This window comes from Lepidochelys kempii, chromosome 11 (assembly GCF_965140265.1).
Source record: "Lepidochelys kempii isolate rLepKem1 chromosome 11, rLepKem1.hap2, whole genome shotgun sequence".
NCBI lineage: Eukaryota > Metazoa > Chordata > Testudines > Cheloniidae > Lepidochelys > Lepidochelys kempii.
Window position 1 is genome coordinate 36146758 of NC_133266.1, and position 23177 is coordinate 36169934.

Sequence of the window (23177 nt, forward strand, 5' to 3'; positions counted from 1 at the left end):
TTGGCCACCCCTGAGTTAAAGGCTTTCCAGGACTTGTTAAAATAATGGCAGAGATGCTAGATTCTTCCTGGATGCCATCCAAAAGAAATAACATAAGCAGCTGGATAGCCCGCAATGGAGTAACTAACCATATTCTTAGAATCATAGAATCATAGAATATCAGGGTTGGAAGGGACCTCAGGAGGTCATCTAGTCCAACCCCCTGCTCAAAGCAGGACCGATACCCGACTAAATCATCCCAGCCAGGGCTTTGTCAAGCCTGACCTTAAAAACTTCTAGGGAAGGAGATTCCACGACCTCCCTAGGTAACGCATTCCAGTGTTTCACCACCCTCCTAGTGAAAAAGTTGTTCCTAATATCCAACCTAAACCTCCCCCACTGCAACTTGAGACCATTACTCCTCCTTCTGTCATCTGCTACCACTGAGAATAGTCTAGAGCCATCCTCTTTGGAACTCCCTTTCAGGTAGTTGAAAGCAGCTATCAAATCCCCCCCTCATTCTTCTCTTCTGAAGACTAAACATCCCCAGTTCCCTCAGCCTCTCCTCATAACTCATGTGTTCCAGTCCCCTAATCATTTTTGTTGCCCTCCGCTGGACTCTTTCCAATTTTTCCACATCCTTCTTGTAGTGTGGGGCCCAAAACTGGACACAGTACTCCAGATGAGGCCTCAACAATGTTGAATAGAGGGGAACGATCACGTCCCTCAATCTGGTGGCAATGCCCCTACTTATACATCCCAAAATGCCATTGGCCTTCTTGGCAACAAGGGCACACTGTTGACTCATATCCAGCTTCTCGTCCACTGTAAGCCCTAGGTCCTTTTCTGCAGAACTGCTGCTGAGCCATTCGGTCCTAGTCTGTAGCGGTGCATGGGATTCTTCTGTCCTAAGTGCAGGACTCTGCACTTGTCCTTGTTGAACCTCATCAGATTTCTTTTGGCCCAATCCTCCAATTTGTCTAGGTCCCTCTGTATCCTATCCCTACCCTCCAGCGTATCTACCACTCCTCCCAGTTTAGTGTCATCTGCAAACTTGCTGAGGGTGCAATCCACACCATCCTCCAGATCATTTATGAAGATATTGAACAAAACCGGCCCCAGGACCAACCCCTGGGGCACTCCACTTGATACTGGCTGCCAACTAGACATGGAGCCATTGATCACTACCCGTTGAGCCCGACAATCTAGCTAGCTTTCTATCCACCTTATAGTCCATTCATCCAGCCCATACTTCTTTAACTTGCTAGCAAGAATACTGTCGGAGACAGTGTCAAAAGCTTTGCTAAAGTCAAGGAACAACACGTCCACTGCTTTCCCTTCATCCACAGAGCCAGTTATATTGTCATAGAAGGCAATTAGATTAGTCAGGCATGACCTGCCCTTGGTGAATCCACGCTGACTGTTCCTGATAACTTTCCTCTCCTCTAAGTGCTTCAGAATTGATTCCTTGAGGACCTGCTCCATGATTTTTCCAGGGACTGGGGTGAAGCTGACTGTCCTGTAGTTCCCAGGATCTTCCTTCTTCCCTTTTTTAAAGATGGGCACTACATTAGCCTTTTTCCAGTCATCTGGGACCTCCCCCGATCGCCATGAGTTTTCAAAGATAATGGCCAATGGCTCTGCAATCACATCCGCCAACTCCTTTAGCACTCTCGGATGCAACGCATCCGGCCCCATGGACTTGTGCTCGTCCAGCTTTTCTAAATAGTCCTGAACCACTTCTTTCTCCACAGAGGGCTGGTCACCTTCTCCCCATGCTGTGCTGCCCAGTGCAGTAGTCTGGGAGCTGACCTTGTTCGTGAAGTCAGAGGCAAAAAAAGCATTGAGTATATTAGCTTTTTCCACATCCTCTGTCACTAGGTTGCCTCCCTCATTCAGTAAGGGGCCCACACTTTCCTTGACTTTCTTCTTGTTGCTAACATACCTTCTTGTTACTCTTAACATCTCTTGCTAGCTGCAACTCCAGGTGTGATTTGGCCTTCCTGATTTCACTCCTGCAAGCCCGAGCAATGTTTTTATACTCCCCCCGGTCATTTGTCCAATCTTCCACTTCTTGTAAGCTTCTTTTTTCTATTTAAGAGCAGCAAGGATTTCACTGTTAAGCCAAGCTGGTTGCCTGCCATATTTACTATTCTTTCTACACATTGGGATGGTTTGTCCCTGTAACCTCAATAAGGATTCTTTAAAATATAGCCAGCTCTCCTGGACTCCTTTCCCCCTCATTTTATTCTCCCAGGGGATCTTGCCCATCAGTTCCCTGAGGGAGTCAAAGTCTGCTTTTCTGAAGTCCAGGATTCTTAATAATGGACTACTCAAACCATCCACCTTGATCTGAAATACCCTCATCTCCTTAATCACAGTGACACTGAAAAGGGCAGACAGGAGATACCAGGCATCTGCTAAAGGGTTTGAATATTTCCATTAATACCCTCCCAGTATACTTGTAGTACATCCCTTGAGAGGTCAAAGCAGCAGGGAAGGTGTTAGACACACTGGGGCCCAGGGCAGGAACTAAGGAGTGGACCCCCACCCTGTCTCACCTGTTCATACACTGGATTTCTGCAATGTTTCTAAAGCCAAAGCCCCGATGCCAAGGGCTGAAGCCCAAGCCCCCCAGTGCCAGGCCCCTGTGACATGGGGCCCCAGGCAATTGCCCTGCTTCCTACCCCCTAACGCCAGCCTTGCAAAGCTGTAAGGCTAGACCAATCTACCCCTCAGAAGAAAAGACATGAAGGACTTAGATTTCTGTGGGTGGACCCCCTCAGATGAGGGTGTCAAATTTTCAGACACCTCTCTCTGCATATCAATTTCTGTTACAGGATAGACTTTCCAATTTAATGAACAGACTTCCGTGCCTAATCACAGAGGGTCAGCCCAGGGCACCGTGCTGGAAGTATCAGCATGGGAAGACCTCCACAAGTTAGAGGTTCGGGAGCACCCGGTGCTACTAAGGGCATCATCCTCTTCCTCCCCGGACGAGGCAGTAGCGGGTTCATCTGCCACATTTCTGGCTATGGACAATAGAGCCCACAAGAGCTACTCAGAAGGTTAGCACAAAATCTGGGCCTCCAGGCGGAGGAGATGTCAAAAGAAGTGGATCCCATGGTGGACATCCTGACGCTCAGGGGTCCTTTAAGGGTGGCCTTACCCTTGAACAAGATCATCCAGAATATCACAAACTCCCACCTATGGCAAACTCCCACCTCGGCCAAGGGGTGGAAAGGAAGTACTTTGTACCGTCCAAGGGGTACAAATACCTATTCACGCACCCTCAGCCAGGCCCGCTGGTTGTGGCAGTGGCAAACACAAAAGAAAGACCTGGGCAACAGGGTCCTACATCCAAATTTAACGAGGCAAAAAAGCTGGACCTCTTCGGCCATAAGGTCCACCGGGGGGGCTACATCTTCGGATTGCCAGTCAACAAGCAGTCCTCAGCCGCTGTAATTTTAACTCTGGGAACACTTTGTCCAAGTTTAAGGAGTTACTCCCAGCTGACTCGCTCTGACTTTGGAGCCATCCTCGAGGAGGGCAAGGCTATTGCAAGGACCTCCTTGCAAGCTGCATTAGACTCAGCAGACTCGGTGACCCTAATGATGTCCACCGCTATAGCCATGCAAAGGAGATCGTGGCTGCAAGTTTTGGACCTTCCACATGAGGTCCAACAAACGATTCAGGACTTGCCCGTCGATGGGTTGGGTCTGTTTGCAGAGCAAATGGACTCCAGGCTTCACAGTCTCAAAGACTCAAGAGCAATATTAAAATCCCTGGGGCTCCATATGCCAGCCCCACAAAGAAAGCATTTTAAGCCTCAGCTCCCGCCATGCTTCTACCCTCTCAGTTCAGACAAGATTGTAGTAGGAAGCGCGGTAGGAGTAATAGGTAAACGCCTCCACAGCCATCTTCCAACCAGGGCCAGAGCTCGGTGAGACAGTCTTCAGTTCCCAAACAAAACTTTTGAAGGTGCACCCAGGGGCGACACACCAGTCACAATCCCGGATCCTTCTCCCCGTTTTTGAATCGTCTACCCCATTTTTACCAGGCCTGGGCCCAGATCACCTCAGACCAGTGGGTCTTGCACACAGTAGAATTGGGATATTCTCTCCAATTCTGTTCCCTTCCTTCCTCCCACCCCCCTTTCCCGTTCCTCTTCAGGGACCCTTCTCACAACCAACTTCTCATACAGGAAGTGCAAGTGCTCCTAGAAACCAGAGTGGTAGAGGTGGTCCCTCAGGAGTCCTGGAACAAGGGTTTCTATTCCCGATATTTCCTAATCCCAAAAGCCAAAGGTGGGTTATGAGCAGTTGTGGACCTGCAGAACCTCAACAAATTCATGAAAAAGCTGAAGTTCCGCATGATCTCTCTGGCTTTCATTATTCCCACCCTGGATCTGGGGGACTAGTACACCGCCTTCGACTTGAAGGATGCATACTTCCATGTGTCGATTATGCCATCCCACAGGTGGTTCCTCTGCTTCGTGGTCAACAACTCTCATTATCGGTTCACAGTTCTCCCCTTTGGGCTATCAGCGGCTGCTCGGGTGTTCACCAAAGCATGTCCATTGTTGCTGCCTTCCCAAGTACAAGTTTTCCCATACGTAGATGACTGGCTTGTCAAGGGCTGTACCAAAGCCCGGGTGGAACATCATATGAACCTCATACAACAGACTTTCAAAGAGCTCGGACTAATACTGAATGTGCCTAAATCAGCTCTAACCCCTACGCAGAAAATAGAATTAATTGGAGCTCTCTTAGACTCAGGTCAAGCCAGCCTTCCTTCTGGAGTCCCGTTTTCTGAGTATGGGCACCATCACAGAGGACCTAAGGCAATACCCTACTACTACGGCCCAAGGTTGCGTAAAGCTGCTCGGTCACATGGCCACTTGTACATATGTAGTACAGCATGCAAGACTTCGGCTTCGGCCTCTGCAGGCCTGGCTGGCCTCAGAGTACAGGCCATCCCGAGACCGCCTAGACAAGTTAGTTACACTTCCTCCTCCAGTTATCGAGTCCCTCCTGTGGTGGCTCAACCCACAAGCAGTGTACACAGCAGTGCCTTTCTCCAGGCCCCAACGCTCAATGTCTCTAGTCATGGATGTGTCGGCAGTGGGATCGGGGTGTGCTCAGGGCAGAGGTGCACTCAGAGTGCACTCAGGAGGACTCAGGGCCTCTGGTCCCAGGCATAACTTTCGCTGCACATCAACGTCTGGGAGCTAAGAGCAGTCCACTTTGCTTGTCAGACGTTCCAGGCCCATCTGGAGGGCAGATGTGTATAGGTTGGGGTGGCCAACCTGTGGCTCCGGAGCCACATGTGGCTCTTCAGAAGTTAATATGTGGCTCCTTGTATAGGCACCGACTCCGGGGCTGGAGCTACAGCTGCCAACTTTCCACTGCTCAACCCCAGGCACCGCCCCCACTCCACCCTTACCCCAAGGCCCCCACCCCTTCGTGCCCCCTCCCTGAGCCTGCTGCACTCTTGCTCCTCCCCACTCCATTCCAGAGCCTCCTGTACACTGTGAAACAGCTGATCGCAGCGGGCAGGAGGCACGGGGAGGGAGGGGGAAGTGCTGATTGGCAGGGCTGCTGGCGGGCAGAAGGTCCTGGAGTTGGAGGTGGGGGAGCTGATGGGGGCTGCTGATGTATTACTGTGGCTCTTTGGCAATGTACATTGGTAAATTCTGGCTCCTTCTCAGGCTCAGGTTGGCCACTCCGGTATAGGTGTTGACCAACAACATGACAGTGATGCTCTATATAAACAGACAGTGCGGTGCTCGCGACTCTCCCCTGTGGTGGGAAGCCCTCAAGCTGTGGGATTTCTGCATAGCCCATTCAATACATCTAGAGGAATTGTACCTTCCAGGCTCCCAGAACGAATTGGCCAATCATTTCAGCAGGTCATTTCAAAATCACGAGTGGTCCCTCCGTCCGGATGTTGTGATCAACATCTTTCAACAGTGGAGGTTTCCCTAAATAGATTTGTTTGCAACAAAATATAACAGGAAGTGTCACCAGTTTTGCTCCTTCCTGAATCACAGCCCGGGCTCACTTGCAGAAGCTATACTCCTCCCTTGGAAGGGCCATTTACTATACCAGGGGCAGGCAAACTTTTTGGCCTGAGGGCCGCATCGGGTTTCGAAAATTATATGGAGGGCCGGTTAAGGGAGGGGGGCGTGGCCCGGCCCCCACACCCTTGCTTCTCGCTCCCTGACAGCTCCCCCTGCCAGGACTCCTGCCCCATCCAACCCCCCCATTCCCTGATGGCCCCCCCAGGACCCCTGCCCCATCCAACCACCCCTTCTCTCTGTCCCCTGACCGCCCCCAGAACCCCTGCCTCTGGCTACCCCCCTGCCAACCCATCCAACCCCCCCTTTCCTTCCTTACTGCCCCCCGGGGACCCCTGTCCTATCCAACCACCCCTTCTCCCTGTCCCCTGACTGCCCCTGGAATCTCTGCCCCCCTGCCACCCCATCCAATCCCCCCCGCTTCCTGACTGCCCCCCCAGGACCCCTGCCCCCATTCAACCCCCCTGTTCCCCGCCCCCTGACTGCCCCGACCCCTATCTACCCCCCCGACTACCCCCTAAACTCACCTGCCCTCTATCCAACCCACCCTGCTCCCTGCCCCCTTACCGTGCAGCACAGAGCACAGGGTCAGGCCGGGCTCAGCAGCTGCACTGCCCCAGGAGCTTGCAGCCCGCTGCGCCGCCTGGAGCATTGCGTTGGCGGTGCAGTGAGCTGGTGCTGCAAGGGAAGGGGAACAGCGGGGGAGGGGCCAGGGGCGAGCCTCCCGGGCCGGGGGCTCAGGGACCGAGTACAAGGGTCCCACGGGCTGGATGTGGCCCATGGGCCGTAGTTTGCCCACCTCTGTTTTATACACATTCCTGCCCTTCCTGCTTGTATACAAGGTCCTGCTGAAGGTCAGAAGGGAGGGAGGGAGCATCAATTATATTAATAGCACCAGCAGGGCCACGCCAGCACTGGTTCACCACGCTTCTAGACTGTCAGTGGACATGCCAATAACCCTGCCCCTGTTCCCGGATTTGATCACACAGGACCATGACCACCTCCAGCATCCCAATCTGCAGTCTCTCTAACTCGTGGCATGGAAACTCTGTAGCTAAGCCCTTTGGAGCTCACATGCTCAGACCCTGTTAGAGAGGTCCTCCTTGGCAGCGGAAAGCCATCCACCAGGGCCACGTATCTGGCCAAGTGGAAAAGATTCTTCATTTGGGCATTACAAAATGACATACCACCCTTACAGTCATGAATTCCCTTTATCCTGGACTGTTCGCTGCGTTTAAAACAGCAAGGTCTGTCAGTATGGTCAGTAAAGGTGCACATGGCCACTATCTCAGCCTTCCAACCCAGTTCAATTGGTCACTCTGTTTTTGCAAACCCCATGGTGGGCCACTTCCTCAAAGGCATTGTACCCTCAAGGAAGACAGTCAATTCCCCGATGGGATCTCAACCTGGTGCTCTCTAAACCAGTGGTGGGCAAACTTTTTGGCCTGAGGGCCACATCAGGTATGCAAATTGTATGGCAAGCCATGAATGATCAAAAAATTAACAATTCATGTTCAAATAGTGACAGCATAAGTTTCTTTAAACATCAACATTATTAAAATAATTCTGTTGAACAATGCACTGCTAGAAAATTACATTACTGAGCTGTTTGTTGATTTTACCACACAATTTTACTCCTGTCTGAACACAAATTTTATGTTAGCAAAAACTTTTCAATGTACTACGCTACATACTTCATGCAGAGATGAAATAACATCATTCCTGCAGCGTCCCTGAAGGGCCCATTTTCAAAAGAGCTGCGATGGCAATGTGTTTTTTTAAATCAGAAAAGACACACTGCGCTAGGCCCACCCACCTCATCAAGCCCTCAACCCTGCTCCCCAGCTGGAGCGCCAGAGCAGGGCAAGTCCCCTGACCCTGCTCCCCAGCGGAAGCGCTGGGTGGGCAGAGCGGGGAAAGCCCCCAACCCCGCTCCCCAGCCAGAGCGCTGGGCAGGTGGAGTGGGGCTAGCCCCTGACCCCGCTCCTCGGCTGGAGCGCCAGAGTGGGGCAAGCCCCAGACCTCCCTCTCTGGTGGGAGCGCTGGGCAAGCAGAGAGGGGCAATGGAGCTAGAGGGCTGGATTAAAAAGTCTGAGAGGCTAGACGTGGCCCGCGGGCCATAGTTTGCCCACCCCTACTCTAGACTGATGTGACCTCCTTTCGAGCCCTTAGCAACGTGCTCCCTCCTATACCTTTCCTGGAAAGTAGTGTTCTTGGTGGCTATAACTTCAGCCAGGAGGATCTCTGAGCTTATGGCCTTAACTTCGGAGCCTCCATACACAGTATTCTATAAGGACAAGGTGCAGTTGCGACCACGTCCTGCCTTTCTCCCAAATGTAGTTTCGCAATTCCACGTGAACCAGGACAATTTTTCGCCCTATGTTCTTTCCTAAGCCTCACACTAGCAACAGGGGATGAATGCTTCACTCCCTGGATGTCAGACGATCATTAGCCTTCTACATTGAAAGAATGAAGTCATTCTGGAAATCAATGCAACTCTTCATTGCAGTTGAGGAGCAGATGAAGGGGCTTCCAGTCTTGTCCCAAAGGATCTCTTCTTGGATCACGTCCTGTATTCATGCGCGTTACAGCTTGGCAAAGATTCCTGCCTCTACGCTCATGGCACACTCCACAAGGGCACAGGGATCCTCAGCAACGTTCCTGGCACAAGGTCCTATTCAAGCCATCTGCAGGGCAGTGACGTGGTTGTCGATCCACACTTTTACGTCGCACTACGCCATTACACAGCAGGCCAGAGACGATGCAGCATTTGGCAGAGCGGTGCTACAATCAGCGATTCCATGAACTCCGACCCTGCCTCCTGAGTAAGGCTTGGGAGTCACCTATTTGGAATTGACATGAGCAAGCACTTGAAGAAGAAAAAACAGTTACCTAGCTCTTGTAACTGTTGTTCTTTGAGATATGTTGCTTATGTCTATTTCAAGATCCACCCACCTCCCCTCTGTCAGAATATCTGGCAAGAAGGAACTGAAGAGGCAGCGGGTTGATAGGAACCTATATACACTGCCATAAAGGCACAACTTCAGGGGGTTCCACAGCCGATCGAACGGGTATTGCTAGGGGAAAAATCTTCCAATGACTGTGCATGCAGCACGCACGTTCCTACTTGGAATGGACATGAGCAACACATCTTGAAGAACAACAGTTACAAGAGGTAGGTAACGTTTTTTTCAGATAGCCTCAGACCAGTGGGTCCTTGAGATCATCAGAAAGGTGTATCATGTCCAGTTTCAAGCTGTTCCAATCCCTTTTCCACCCTCCCCATCCCTCTTCAGGGATTCTTCTCACAAAAGACTGTTGAGGCAAAATGAGGGAATCCACATCCATATACTCCCAGAATACAGGGGCAGGGGATTTTATTCTCACTACTTCCTAATCCCAAAGAAGAAAGGGGGTTGGAGACCTATCGTCGGTCTTCATTGCCTCAACACCTTCATCTATTACTTCAAATTCCATATGGTTACACTTGCCTCTGTACTCTCCCCTTGGATCCTATGGACTGATTCATGGCTCTCAACTTTCAAGAGGCCTCACATCTCAATACAACCAGCTCGCAGGAAGTACCTACGGTTCCTTCAGCATCTTCATGGAACCAGGAATGTTCACCAAAGTTCTAGCTCTAGTGGCCATCTGTAGATAAGACAAGGAATCTGTGTGTATCTCTACTTAGACATATTGTAGGGGGGAAATTTACCCAGCAAGTGACCGACTCACTTTAAAGGACACAAGACCTCTTTGCCATACTGGCATTCAGGATTAATAGAGAAAAAACAATGCTGATCCCAACTCAGAGCTTAGCATTTATCAGGGCACAGTTAGACCCCACGTCTGTGAAAGGTCGCAGACTGAGATCAACTTTATGCCAACCCTAGAGTTATCCCAGCACACCAGCAGGACTGCTGCAGACTCTTGGGGCACATGTTTGCATGCACATATGTCACATAACATACCAGACTTCATTTGCAGTCCTTTCAAGGGTTGTTGAGATTATTGTGTCTGCCAAACAGGTACAGCACAGATTGAGTGGCCATAATCCCTTGAGAAATCCTCTCCTCATTAGAGTTGTGTAGGGCTCCAACCCAGGTATGCAGTGGACTACCTTTTTTCCTGGCCTCTACCAACAATGACACTTCTAATGGACTTTTCAATTTATGGGTGAGGAGCACATCTCAACCACTTAAAGGTCCAAGGGAAGGGGTCTCCAAAGTAAGCCACCCTACACATCAATGTTCTGGAGCTCAGTGCTGTCCAGCTAGTGTGCAAGTGTTCCTCCCCCATCATACTAAGATGTGTGAACTTGAGTGCCTCATATTAAATGAGGATATTGATATAATGGCATCACAGAAGCTTGGTGGAATGAGGATAATCAATGGGACACAGTAATACCAGAGTACAAAATATATTGGAAGGACAGAATAGGTTGTACTGGTGGGGGAGTGTAACTACATGTGAAAGAAAGTATAGGGTCCAATGAAATAAAAAGCTTAAACGAGTCAAACTGTACCATAGAATCTCTATGGATAGCAATTCCTTGCTTGAATAATAAAAATATAGCAGTAGGGATATACTACCAACCACCTGACCAGGATGATGATAGTGACTGTGAAATGCTCAGGGACATTAGAAAGGCTATAAAAATAAAAAGCTCAATAATAATGGGGGATTTCAACGATTCCCGTATTGACTGGGTACATGTCACCTCATGACAGGATGCAGAGATAAGTTTCTTGACACCTTAAATGACCATTTCTTGGAGCAGCTAGTCCTGGAACCGACAAGAGGAGAGCCAATACTTGATTTAGTCCTAAGTAGAGCACAGGATCTGGTCCAATAGGGGAATATAGCTGAACCTCTTGGCAATAGTGACCATAACATAATACAATTTAACATACTTATGGCGGGGGAGGAGGGACACCAAAGCAGCCCATTTGTTCCAAAACCTCCTCTACTGACACCTCAATCTCAGACAGTTTTCCAGATTTGTCACCTAAAATCTGTAGCATTTAATTCAAAAAGGGGGAACGACACAAAAATGAGGAAGTTAGTTAAACAGAAATTAAAAGGTATAGTGCCAAAATGAAATCCCAGCAAGCTGCATGATAACATTTTAAAGACACCATAATAGAGGCTCAATTTAAATGTATACCCCAAATTAAAAAATCATAGGAAGAGGACCAAAAAAGTGCCACAGTTGCTAACCAACAAAGTAAAAGAAGCAGTGAGGGGCAAAAAGACGTCATTTAAAAAGTGGAAGTTAAATCCTATTGAGGAAAATAGAAATGAGCATAAATTCTGGCAAGTGAAGTGTAAAAGTATAATTAGGAAGGCCAAAAAAGAATGTGAAGTACAGCTAGCCAAAGACTCAAAAAGTAACAGCAAAAGAATTTTTAAGTACATCACAAGTAGGAACACTGCTAAACAACTGGTGGGGCCACTGGATGATCGAGATTCTAAAGGAGCATTCAAGGGAGATAAGGCCATTACAGAGAAGCTAAATGAATTCTTTGCAGAAGCTGTGAGGGAGATTCCTACATCTGAGCCATTCTTTTTAGATGACAAATCTGGAAAACTGTCTCAGATTGAGGTGTCAGTAGAGGAGGTTTTGGAACAAATTGATAAATTAAACAGTAGTAAGTAACCAGGACCACATGATATTCACCCAAGATTCCAAAGGAATTCAAATGTGAAATTGCAGAACTAACTGTGGTATGTAACCTATCATTTAAATCAGCTTCTATACCAGATGACTGGTGGATAGCTAATGTGACGCCAATTTTTAAAAAGGCTCCAGAGGTGATCCCAGAAATTACAAGCTGGTAAGTCTAACTTCAGTACCAGGCAAATTGGTTGAAACTATAGTGAAGAACAGAATTATCAGACACATAGATGAACATGATTTGTTGGGGAAGAGTCAACATGGTTTTTATAAAGGGAAATCATGCCTTACCAATCTACTTGAATTCTTTGAGGGGATAAACAAGCATGTGGACAAGGGTGATTCAGTGAATATAGTGTACTTGGACTTTTAGAAAGCCTTTGACAAGGTCCCTCACCAAAGGCACCTAAGCAAAGTAAGCGGTCATTGGATAAGAGGGAAGGTTCTCTCATGGATTGGTAACTGTTTAAAAGATAGGAAACAAAAGGTAGAAATAAATGGTAAATTTTCAGAATGGAGAGAGGTAAATAGTGGTGTCCCCCAGGAGTCTGTACTAGGACCAGTACTGTTCAACATATTCATAAATGATCTGGAAAAAGGGGTAAACAGTGAGGTAGCAAAATTTGCAGAGGATACAAAACTACTCAAGATAGTTACGTCTAAAGCAGACTGTGAAGAGTTACAAAGGGACCTCACAAAACTGGGTGACTGGGTACCAAAATGGCAGATGAAATTCAATGTTGATAAATGCAAAATAATGCACATTGGATAACACAATCCCAACTATACAGATAAAAATGATGGGGGTCTAAATTAGCTGTTATCACTCAAGAAAGATCTTGGAGTCTTTGTGGCTATTTCTCTGAAAACATCTATCAATGTGCAGCAGTAGTCAAAAAAGCTAACAATGTTGGGAATCATTAAGAAAGGGACAGATAATAAGACAGAAAATATCACATTTCCTCTATATAAATCCATGGTATGCCCACATCTTGAATATTGCATGCAGATCTGGTTGCCCCATCTCAAAAAAGATATATTGGAATTGGAAAAGGTACAGAAAAGTAATGGTACGGAACAGCTTCCATATGAGGAGAGATTAATAAGATAGGAACTTTTCAGCTTGGAAAAGAGATGACTAAGCGGGGATATGATAGAGGTCTATAAAATCATGACTGGTGTGGAAAACGTAAATAAGGAAGTGTTATTTACTCCTCATAACACAAGAACTAGGGGTCACCAAATGAAATTAGGGTTTAAAAATTAATAGGCAACAGGTTTAAAACGAACAAAAGGAAGTATTTCTTAACACAACACATAGTCAATCTGTGGTACTCTTTGCCAGAGGATATTGTGAAGGCCAAGACTATTAACAGGGTTCACAAAAGAATTAGATAAATTCATGCAGGACAGGTCCATCTCAGACTTCATTGCACCGTGACCACCTTCTGACAACCAAAATTACTACATGACCCCAGGATGAGGGAATCAAAGCCTGAGCCCACCCAATCTCCACCACCACCCAAGGGCTTCAGCCCCAGGCAGGGGGCTTGTAACCTGAGCCCTGCTGTCCAGGGCTGAACCCCTCGGGCTTCAGCTTTGGCCCCAGGCGGTGGGGCTCAGACTTCAGCTTCCACCCCAAGCCCCAGCAAGTCTAAGCCAGCCCTGACTACCCCGTTAAAATGGCGTTGGGACCAACTTTGGCGTCCCGACCCACAGTTTGAGAACCACTGATCCATATAAGAACCACATTGCTGTTGTTGTGAGGAAAAGGTTATTCTTTTAGCTACAGAAATCTTTCTGTTCAGGGTAAGTTCTTCTTTCCACAATGCCTGGGAAATAGTTCTTTCATAATTTTGTTTCCATCTTTAGCACCAGTTGGCATGTAAGGCATCTGGGCACTAATTATGGAGTAGGATTCAAAGTTCCCTCTACACAGTCTCTAGTGGCATTGTGGGGAAAAGTGTATGAGCCTCATCTGAGGAAGATTTGTGAAACACGTTTCCATTGGTACTAGGAAGGTATTGTTGGGTTGGTTCCCAAATAATTCCTTAAATTACAAAGATCTTGCTCTGTATGGGGGAAACTTCTACGTCTGCCTGTTATTCTGCTCTAATAATAATTAAAACACTGCTTACCCTTGCTCTGCTAGTAGCATCTCTCCTCATTCAGCCCACCTTGGTAGTCTGGTAAATTACTGGAATACAATTTATTGCAATTGAAATTTGCCTCTGAATCAAGAGTTGGATGTATAATTACCTTAATGTTCTTTATATAGTCTATCAAGTTGTGTCTTAATGCTAATAATCAGTTGCTAGAGTTCTATTTAGAAGAACTCTTCTGGTGGCCTCAGTTAAATAGCCTCCAACAACAACATTGAACTGCCTCCATATTCCACAGGAGGGAGGTATTATCCATTAGTGATAAATGAGGAGAGACGCAGCTAACAGAAACAAAATGATGGAGTAAGAAATTTCTCATTCACTTCACCAGTGAAAATAGTCTGGTTAGTTTAATTTTTGTTTCTACTTAGTTTCATATCCATATTGATCTTCGTACAATAACACAATGCTATACTGTTTGGATTGCAAACACTTCAGGAAAATGCTTCAGTCCCATCAAAAACTGGTTTTAACTTTTTTTTTTAATCATGAAAATATTTATATTAATACTGAGCCAAATCCTGACTTTTTTACTTAGGTAAAACTAATTGTATTCAATGGCAGTAAAGAAGGAATAGGGACTTAGGGCTTTGGGCTATTAAGTTTTGCAAAACCATTTTATTCTAAAATTAATACATTATACATCTGGGGCTTAACCTACCTTACGGTGTCTCTTGAACAAAATCATTCCTGGAAATAAACAGACGAACAGTGATTGTCTTTGAGCTGATCCCATTAGGTGCTGATCACCCTCAATGAGAGAATTTGGGGAGCTCAGATCTTGCTCTGTAAATAGGTCGCCAAAGTAAATTACTTTGGCAACTTTAGTTAGAATGTTGTCAGGTAGGAAATATAATGTAATGAACATCCTTCCTTGTGTATAGCATCTTTCATGATGAATATTTGCATGCTGCCATTATTACCAGTGAAATCGGGGATACTATGAATCTTCTTAAGAAGGTTCAATAAATTTAGCTCAAAGAAGCTGAGTTGGTCAGTATTTAACTTGTGCATTGCTGCCAACTCTCATGATTATATCACAAATCTCATAGAATTTAATGTTTTTCTTGAAACTCCAGCTCATGGAATCAAGTGATAATGGAAGAATTTTAGCTTTTATTTAAATAAGTAAAAGTAAGTTTCTGGCTCTCAATGTTGTGGAGAAAAGCTTGAAAATATTAACTGAATGTATCCTAACAGCTCAGAAAGCAGAAAACAAATAAAAACAATCCATCATTTTTAAAAAAATCCAATTATTGTAAAGCCAATCTCATGTTTTTTAAGCAGATTAATAATTTCTGAATGCTTCAGGTTGGCAATACTATTTTTGGTCCCACTAGAAATGTATGAACCAATTCAAATGAAATAACAAATACCATTAGCCCAATTCCTGAAATAATCCCAACCAGAACTTCTCTGAGGTTTGATTTAAAAAAACCAAACAAGTGTTTTTTAAATTTGTATGCATTTGCTCCTCTGCATTTCAGCCAAAAGAGAAAATACCAAAATACACCGTTGGTTGCAGGCCTGGTTGAAACCAAAAAGGAATTTCATGCAGTTGGAATAAACATTGTAACTATCATCCTTCTTTGAAGGAAACCTTCCAAACTTGTGAGGTCCAGCCAGACCTAACCATCACTGAAAAACAACTGCAGGAGCAGCAGTGATGCATTCTAACAGCAATTGCATCTAGTACTCTTCCGCCAGGATGATCTCTGTTACAGGAGGAAGTGAACTTGGGGAAATAAAGGAGACAAAATCTTTCTCTCAGCTGGATTTAATGATACAGGGTAAAATTTTCAAAAGTGCCTAAGTCCCATTTTCAAAAGTGATTTAGGCACTTACGAGCCCTAGTCCCATTGATTTGCTATGAAATTTAGATCTTAAGTGTCTAAATCACTTTTGAAAGTGAGATTTAGGATCCTAAGTCACTTGGGTGCTTTTGAAAATTTTACCAACACTCCTCTTATAACAGGTGGGAAAACTATGGCCTATGGGCCACATCTGGCCCGCGGTACCGTCCTTCTCAGCCCCTGAGCTCCCGGCCGGGGAGGCTAGCCCCCGGCCCCTCCCCTGTTGTCCCCCTCTCCCGCAGCCTCACCTCATATTGCCATGCCGCCAGCGCTCTGGGCGGCGCAGCTGTCTCCAGCCACTCTGAGCAGCATGGTAAGGAGGCGCGGGGTGGGGGGTTGGATAAGGGGCAGGGGATCCCGGGGGTTGGATGGGGGGGCGGTCAGGGAATGGGGGGGTTGGATAGGCGTGGGAGTCTGGGGAGGGGCGCTTGTCAGGGGGCAGGGGTGTGCATAGGGGTCGGGGCAGTCAGGGAGCAGGTGGGGTACCGGGGGAGGTGGTTAGGGGCAGGGGTCCTGGAAGGGGGAAGTTAGTGGACAAGGAGCGGGGAGGGGGGGTTGGATGGGTTGGGGGTTCTGAGGGGGGCAGTCAGGGGGCAGATGGGGGCAGGGGCCAGGCTGTTTGGGGAGGCACAGCCTTCCTTACCCGGCCCTCCATATAGTTTCGCAACTCCGATGTGACCCTTGGGCCAAAAAGTTTGCCCACTGCTGTCTTGTAACATCTGGGTGCTTCTCCCCAGATGACAAATCCCCTTCCTATATATATATGCTGTTAGTGAGTATTCTCTTTCTTGAACTGAAAGCAGAATATATTTTTATATTATGAATTTTTTAAAGGACATAGGGCCCAAGTCATCCCTGAGATAATTCCACTGATTTCAGTGATTTATCCCAGGGATGAATTTGGCCCATTGTCTTTTTGGTTCTATGTAGCTTGTTAGCAACTAGTCATCTGCACATTGTCTAGGGAAGCCATATCCTTGAGAAAATCAGTGGACACGGTGAGCATGTTCATTATAGTGCTACTGATCCCAACAGAGTGGTTCTTTTTTTATGTAGTTACACAAAATGGCACAGTCTGATGTTCTGTGGCATTTGGGTGTAACTGAAGCCTGCTACATTTTTTTGGCTGTTAGGGACTTGAATTAGGACTTCAGTCTGTACATGCCTTATTGTAGAAACCTGCTAAGCCTTCATGGCCAGCATCTATGAAAACATAAACGTGGTGACTAAAGGTTGTAACAATTAAATGAGACATTTTACAGCTATGGGATTTTGGTAACTGAAAATCTGAAATGCACTGATAATTTCATTATGATTAGCAGCATGAAAACAACGCTCCTTTGCTCTTGTTTTTCAGCTTCGAGTTTTCAAGTTGGCAAAATCTTGGCCAACACTGAATATGCTGATAAAGATTATTGGTAATTCAGTGGGGGCTTTGGGAAATTTGACATTGGTGCTGGCCATCATTGTCTTCATTTTCGCTGTGGTTGGCATGCAGCTGTTTGGTAAAAGCTACAAGGAATGTGTCTGCAAGATCTCCAATGACTGTGAACTTCCACGCTGGCACATGCATGACTTCTTCCACTCTTTCTTGATTGTATTCCGAGTACTATGTGGAGAATGGATAGAGACTATGTGGGATTGTATGGAGGTTGCGGGGCAAGCCATGTGCCTTATTGTTTTCATGATGGTCATGGTGATTGGAAACCTAGTGGTATGTACCTTATTTATTTTGCAACAAATGATACCTTATGTGATAAAATATGCTTTCAATTTTAACTGAGGTGAACTAACGGGAGTTAAGGGCCAACTTTTTAAAATTTAAACTATCCAAATTCATCTACTATTTTAATCAAAATAAGACATGTTAATATCATAATTCAACATGGAATGTGAATTGATGGCTTTGTGAACACTGTTTCACACATTTCTTATTGATTTATATATAGTAGCCTATACTAGGAATACTCCGTCTGTACGGTATGTTTAGTGTACGTGTATGTCAGGACAGCTGGGTGACTGGCTGTAGCTTGAGCAGGAGCACGAGCTGGAGCAGTCTGTCATTACATCAGGTAGCAGGGAGCATCCCCAACAAGGTAGTGACACTGAGCAGACTGGAGTTGCTACTTTCATTAGGATCCTATATACCTGCCGTGGGGTCACCTGGTTAGACACTTGTTTGTGGATTGGCTAGACCATTAGGGCATGTAAGTAATTATCACAAATGACTCAGGCTCTGAGCACTCAGAACACACAGGCTCAGGGATAACTCTTTAGGCTCAGAACTCTCAACACAATACATTACGCTGTATCAGTATTTATTTCTGAAGCATTTACTGAATATTATTTTTCTGATTGTCATATTTACTTAAATAGTAAAGGTCAACAGTTTGCAAAGTATTCAGCCTAAGAAGCTGGGTAGATGTATGGTGGAGGAGGGGAGGAAGAAATTATCCCATCCCCATGTTGCAGAATGACTGCAGAACTGCCTCCTAATGGATGGAGTAGCCTCTGTGAGTCCTATATAGCTCCCCTTCAGGGCAGAGGGTGGGTCTACTGCCACCCCTCTCTCAGCCTCTCTACACTAGAAATAATGGCCTTTTGGTAGTTTGATATTACTGCTAATCGTGAAGTAAAAGTTCTGTAATTAAACATGCCATAAAGTAATTACTGTCATCACTTAAATAATAAGACATCCAACTGTGTTTTCTCCTTACTGTCTTTTAGGTGCTCAATCTCTTTCTGGCTTTACTGCTGAGCTCATTTAGTTCAGACAACCTTGCGGCTACAGATGATGATAATGAAATGAACAATCTCCAAATTGCAGTGGCAAGGATTCAGAAGGGAATAGATTATGTGAAAAGAAAAGCACGTGAATTCATCCAAAAAGCCTTTGTTAGAAAGCAGAAAGCTTTAGATGAAATCAAGCCTCTTGAAGATCTAAACAACAAAAAAGACAGCTGCATTTCCAACCATACTGTCATAGAAATAGGTAAAGACCTTAACTATCTTAAAGATGGGAATGGAACTACCAGTGGCGTAGGCAGCAGCGTGGAAAAATATGTCGTCGATGAAAGTGATTATATGTCATTCATAAACAATCCAAGCCTCACTGTGACAGTACCAATTGCTGTTGGGGAATCAGATTTTGAAAATTTAAATACAGAAGAGTTTAGCAGCGAGTCAGATCTAGAGGAAAGCAAAGAGGTAGGACTATTTTTATATTTATCAAGATGAGTTGTGATTTTATATTCCATTTTAGCATTGATTTATCTAAGTTTGATTCCTTTATAGTACCATATACAACCTTGTAATAGTATATAAGAAACTTGATGGAAGGTTGCAAGTTTCAAATGTGAAAGATGTAGACTATTCTATTTATTGTGACAATAAAGACACTTTGGACACTTTTTGAAAATTAAGATTAATTTCTATTTTTCATTTTAATTTTATCAAGACAATTCAATAATTGCAAAAGGTGGCAATTTTCTAGCCCACAAAATTGAAGTCCTCGATTTATGCATAGAACCAGTATAGAACATGCAACAGTTATGCAAATTTCCCCACACTTGCCCCACCAGTGCCTCAGTATTTCAACTGGATTCTGGAGGGTCTACTTATAGGAATAACAATCTCCATTCCTGTTCAATCATTGACCTCTTTGAGACTGTCAAAAAGAGTGCCAATGATGACTGTGGCTTTTTTCAGAATATAGCACTTGGATTCTGTACTATGACCATCGACCCATTTCATGAACACCACTGAAGTGCCATCAGATGGTAACAATCACCAGTTAGGGCTAGATCTAAACCAGTGACCTAGAGGTAACAAAGTCTGGAAGCTTTTTATCCCAACATCAATCAGCTTCACACAGCCACCCATCTTTATCGTGCAAGTGTTGAGGCATTTGAATCCAATAACTTTCCCTGCCACAGATTAAAATTTAAGTCACAAGTGTCCATGTATGAGCCTCTCATTCCTGAGTCTGAGGGTATGTGTAATATTTAATAGCTCACCCTGAGTTCCTTTTTCCCACAGGCTGTGTCAAATCTGGAGCCACTTTTTCCAGTTTCTCTAGAGAAGTTCCTTTACTGTCACATTTTACAAATATATTTTTGTTTAAAAATTGTTAAGAAGAGTGCTTAGTTTGTACTTTATTGTTGAAATTGTGGCTCAATATAGAGCAGAGCAGGAAAAGTGGTTTAATATAGACCTCGAACATTGTAAGGTTTATTATTATCCCTCTAAGCGTCCTACATGTCCTAAGTACAAACATAGGACATATATCTGTTGAACTATTCTATTCCATTCTAATCTGCACTAAAGAAGAAAAAGAAAAATTCCCCCTCAAGAACCTTCTAAGAGGTCTGGTTGGTGCATCATTCCATGATGATCTATTTCAGAGCTTTCACTGCTTCCAGAGGATCAGCCAAGTTTACTACTAAGCTTATCAAAGTCTTTCTAACACTGAGAGACTCAGTAATGGTCACATGATAGCAGTGACACAGGTTCTTTCTCCTCCTCTACCTAAATCATGTAATTTCTTGGTATAATCCTGCTCCTTGAGCCATCTGTTTTTCCATGTTTCCAGACATTTTCCCTGAAATAAGATTATCAAAATCCTCTTCAGCTTACACCTAACAAACTATAGATGCGATCCATATGCTCTATTAGAATTTTAGGGAGAAAGGATCATTGTATGGTTCAAACTCATGACTGAGTCAGAAGACATGGCTTTTGTTCTTTGCAAACTTTCTGTGTTATCCTGAAGAAGTCACTTAATCTGTCTGTCTCTGTCTTCATCTGTAAAGTAGGAGTAATAATTATATAAATTACAGTGGTGTTGTCAAGCTAAATTTATTAATTTGTGTAAAACACATAGAACTTTCCATATGAGGAATTAAATTGGACATCAACATACTACCATTGTATTATAACATATTTGTGTGTTGACTATAATTGTCTTTGATGCATTAGGTGTTAGATACTATTGTATGAATGATGATAAAGAAAATTCTGTGAACATCAATACTCTGAGATGGTGACTTGTCCTACTAAGACCAGGACCATGTACTTAATAGTACATTTATAAACCCCCATCTCTCTCTCTCCACTTCTTATTCTGAGCTCCCACCCAAATCCAAATAATTTTGTGTAAATACCAGATTGGGGTCCACATATTAATGGAGGGGCTTTCCTTTTGCCTTGCACTGTTTATGCTTCTTGCTGAAAGCACTTGTTTAGACGTATCTCAGGCATCCACTTTTGCTTTCCTAGTCTGTCCTTTGTCCTCAGGATGGATTCCCAAGTACAGGACTCTGAAGATCCCTCATGCTCCCACCAGATTCTCTCTTTTTAATCTTCCTTTCTGGATCTTTTCCTACAATATGAATTAAACTTAAATAAACAGGCATTAACATCTATCTTCCCTTGGGAAATCCTGTCTGGGATTAGATCTATATATGCTTTTCCTTTATTCCTCTAGGGCTTGAGGCTGCCAGGCACTGAGCACCTCCAACTCATCTTTAAGCACAAAGTTAAAGCACTTGTTTAAGTGATTTGCTGGATTGGGAACAGAGTGCTCAGCACCTTGCAGGATCAAGCCCTTAATAACAAGGGCTGTACACAAGATAAGACAGGGCAAAGCATCCTAACATCCTTTTCATGGGCTTGTCTCCATTGACAGCTCCTATAGACAGCTTCATCTAAGCCCATTAATAACCTTTAAATACATCCACAAGTATTACATTAACATCAGCACAATGTCTTTTTGTCTTTTCATCTAGACCATTTGTTGATCCTTCGGAAGTCATGTGTTCCCTTTAATCACGTCTAATGAGTTTTGGTTAAACTAAGAAAGGCATCCACTCATAAGATTTTCTTCTACATTGTAAAGTAATAGAGGTTCTTGGCAAGATGCAGTAGTAAAAAGTTTCCCTGGTGGATTCATTAATCACTTAAATTGTACACGGTCTCCTCTCTTTATTCTTCTCAGGTTTATAAGTCTTATTAAACTGTATTTCTCCTCTCAGACTAAAAGTGTTAGGCATTTCAGCTTCATCCTGTAAGGCAGAAGATTGCTCTGTGTTCATGAATTATTTAGTAGGTAATTTTCCTCATTTAAAATCTCCAGCATCTAGGTGTTTCCTTAACCTGGTCTTTAGCAAACTGTAAGCCTCTGCAGAAATGTCCTTTGTATTAGCTCTCCTTCAAGATAGTTATTCTCAGTCATTGATATTACTACTTCTGGAAGGTTAGTGAACTACAGGTTCTGATGGTTAACTCCATTTCCTAGGGATAATGAAGTTCTCTGTCCTTATCTTAAAGTGGTGTTAAACTTTTGTGAGACAAGGTGAATGAGGTAATATCTTTTATTGGACCAACTTCTTCAGAAGAGCTCTGGGTAGCTTGAAAGCTTGTCTCTTTCACCAGCAGAAGTTGAACCAATAAGAGATATTACCTCACTCACCTTGTCTTTCTATCCTGGGTACAGAGTAGCAGAATGCATCCGATGAAGTGATCTGTAGCTCACGAAAGCTTGTGCTCAAATAAATTTGTTAGTCTCTAAGGTGCCACAAGTACTCCTTTTCTTTTTATCCTGGGTACAGTAACACTTAATTTTGATATAATTGCTGGAGGGATCATTCTCTAGGGATCAAATCATGGAACAGTTGGTAAGCACGGGTTCTAGGTTCTATTCCCAGCTCTTTCATTGAGTCACTCTATATCCCTGGGCAGGTCATTCAGACTCTCTCCAGTTTTTCCATCTGTAGGATGGGTATAATGCTTCCTATTTCACAGGAGTATTGTAAGGTATTATTTACTAATGATTGCCAAGCACCTTCAGATCCTCAGATGAAAGGCATTATAGATGTGTAAATTATTCTTAACAATTATGTTTTGCCAGTATTTTCCTTTCGTCCTCATTCTTCAGGGTTTGTGTTGTTTTCTATGGCGTTATATTTAGAGGGCAGTAAGTATCCATTTGGATATAACTAGGATGTTTCATAAACCTCTTCTCTTACATTTCTGGGGGAACAACACTAATCTTTGAAAACAATTAACAGAATTCTTACCCGTGTAAATGGGTACAACTCTGTTACAATCAATAGAGTTGGGCCCACTGACATTAGATATGAATTTTTCTCAGTAACTCAGGTACTAAAATCTGCTACATGCTTGAGATTTTAATAGAAAGGATTAATGCTTTTACACTCTGCAGACACGTTGCTGAAAGTAATTTGGAACTTGTAATTAGAATAGACTGCAATTTTAAGGTTATAGGTTATAAAAAATTAATCTAGGGAATAGTTCTGTAAATATTTTTATTACTCTGATGTGGTTCACTTGATATGCTGAAATATTGTTAAATGTTTCTATTTTGTTTACAATGGGATACAAGTTTCCCACTAGCATTTTCCTACTTA

At 44.4% G+C, this 23177-nt stretch overlaps 1 protein-coding gene across 6 annotated transcripts in view; it reads left to right on the forward strand.

The window, feature by feature from the left end:
- LOC140895598 (sodium channel protein type 2 subunit alpha) overlaps positions 1 to 23177 on the forward strand; it is a 132177-nt gene that overhangs the window by 63813 nt on the left and 45187 nt on the right. For all 6 annotated transcript variants that reach the window (XM_073305683.1, XM_073305684.1, XM_073305681.1 and 3 more), the window contains 2 exons: positions 17108 to 17464; positions 18478 to 18957. In XM_073305683.1, coding sequence (XP_073161784.1) covers positions 17108 to 17464; positions 18478 to 18957 — 837 coding nt within the window. The remainder of the gene's footprint in view (positions 1 to 17107; positions 17465 to 18477; positions 18958 to 23177) is intronic.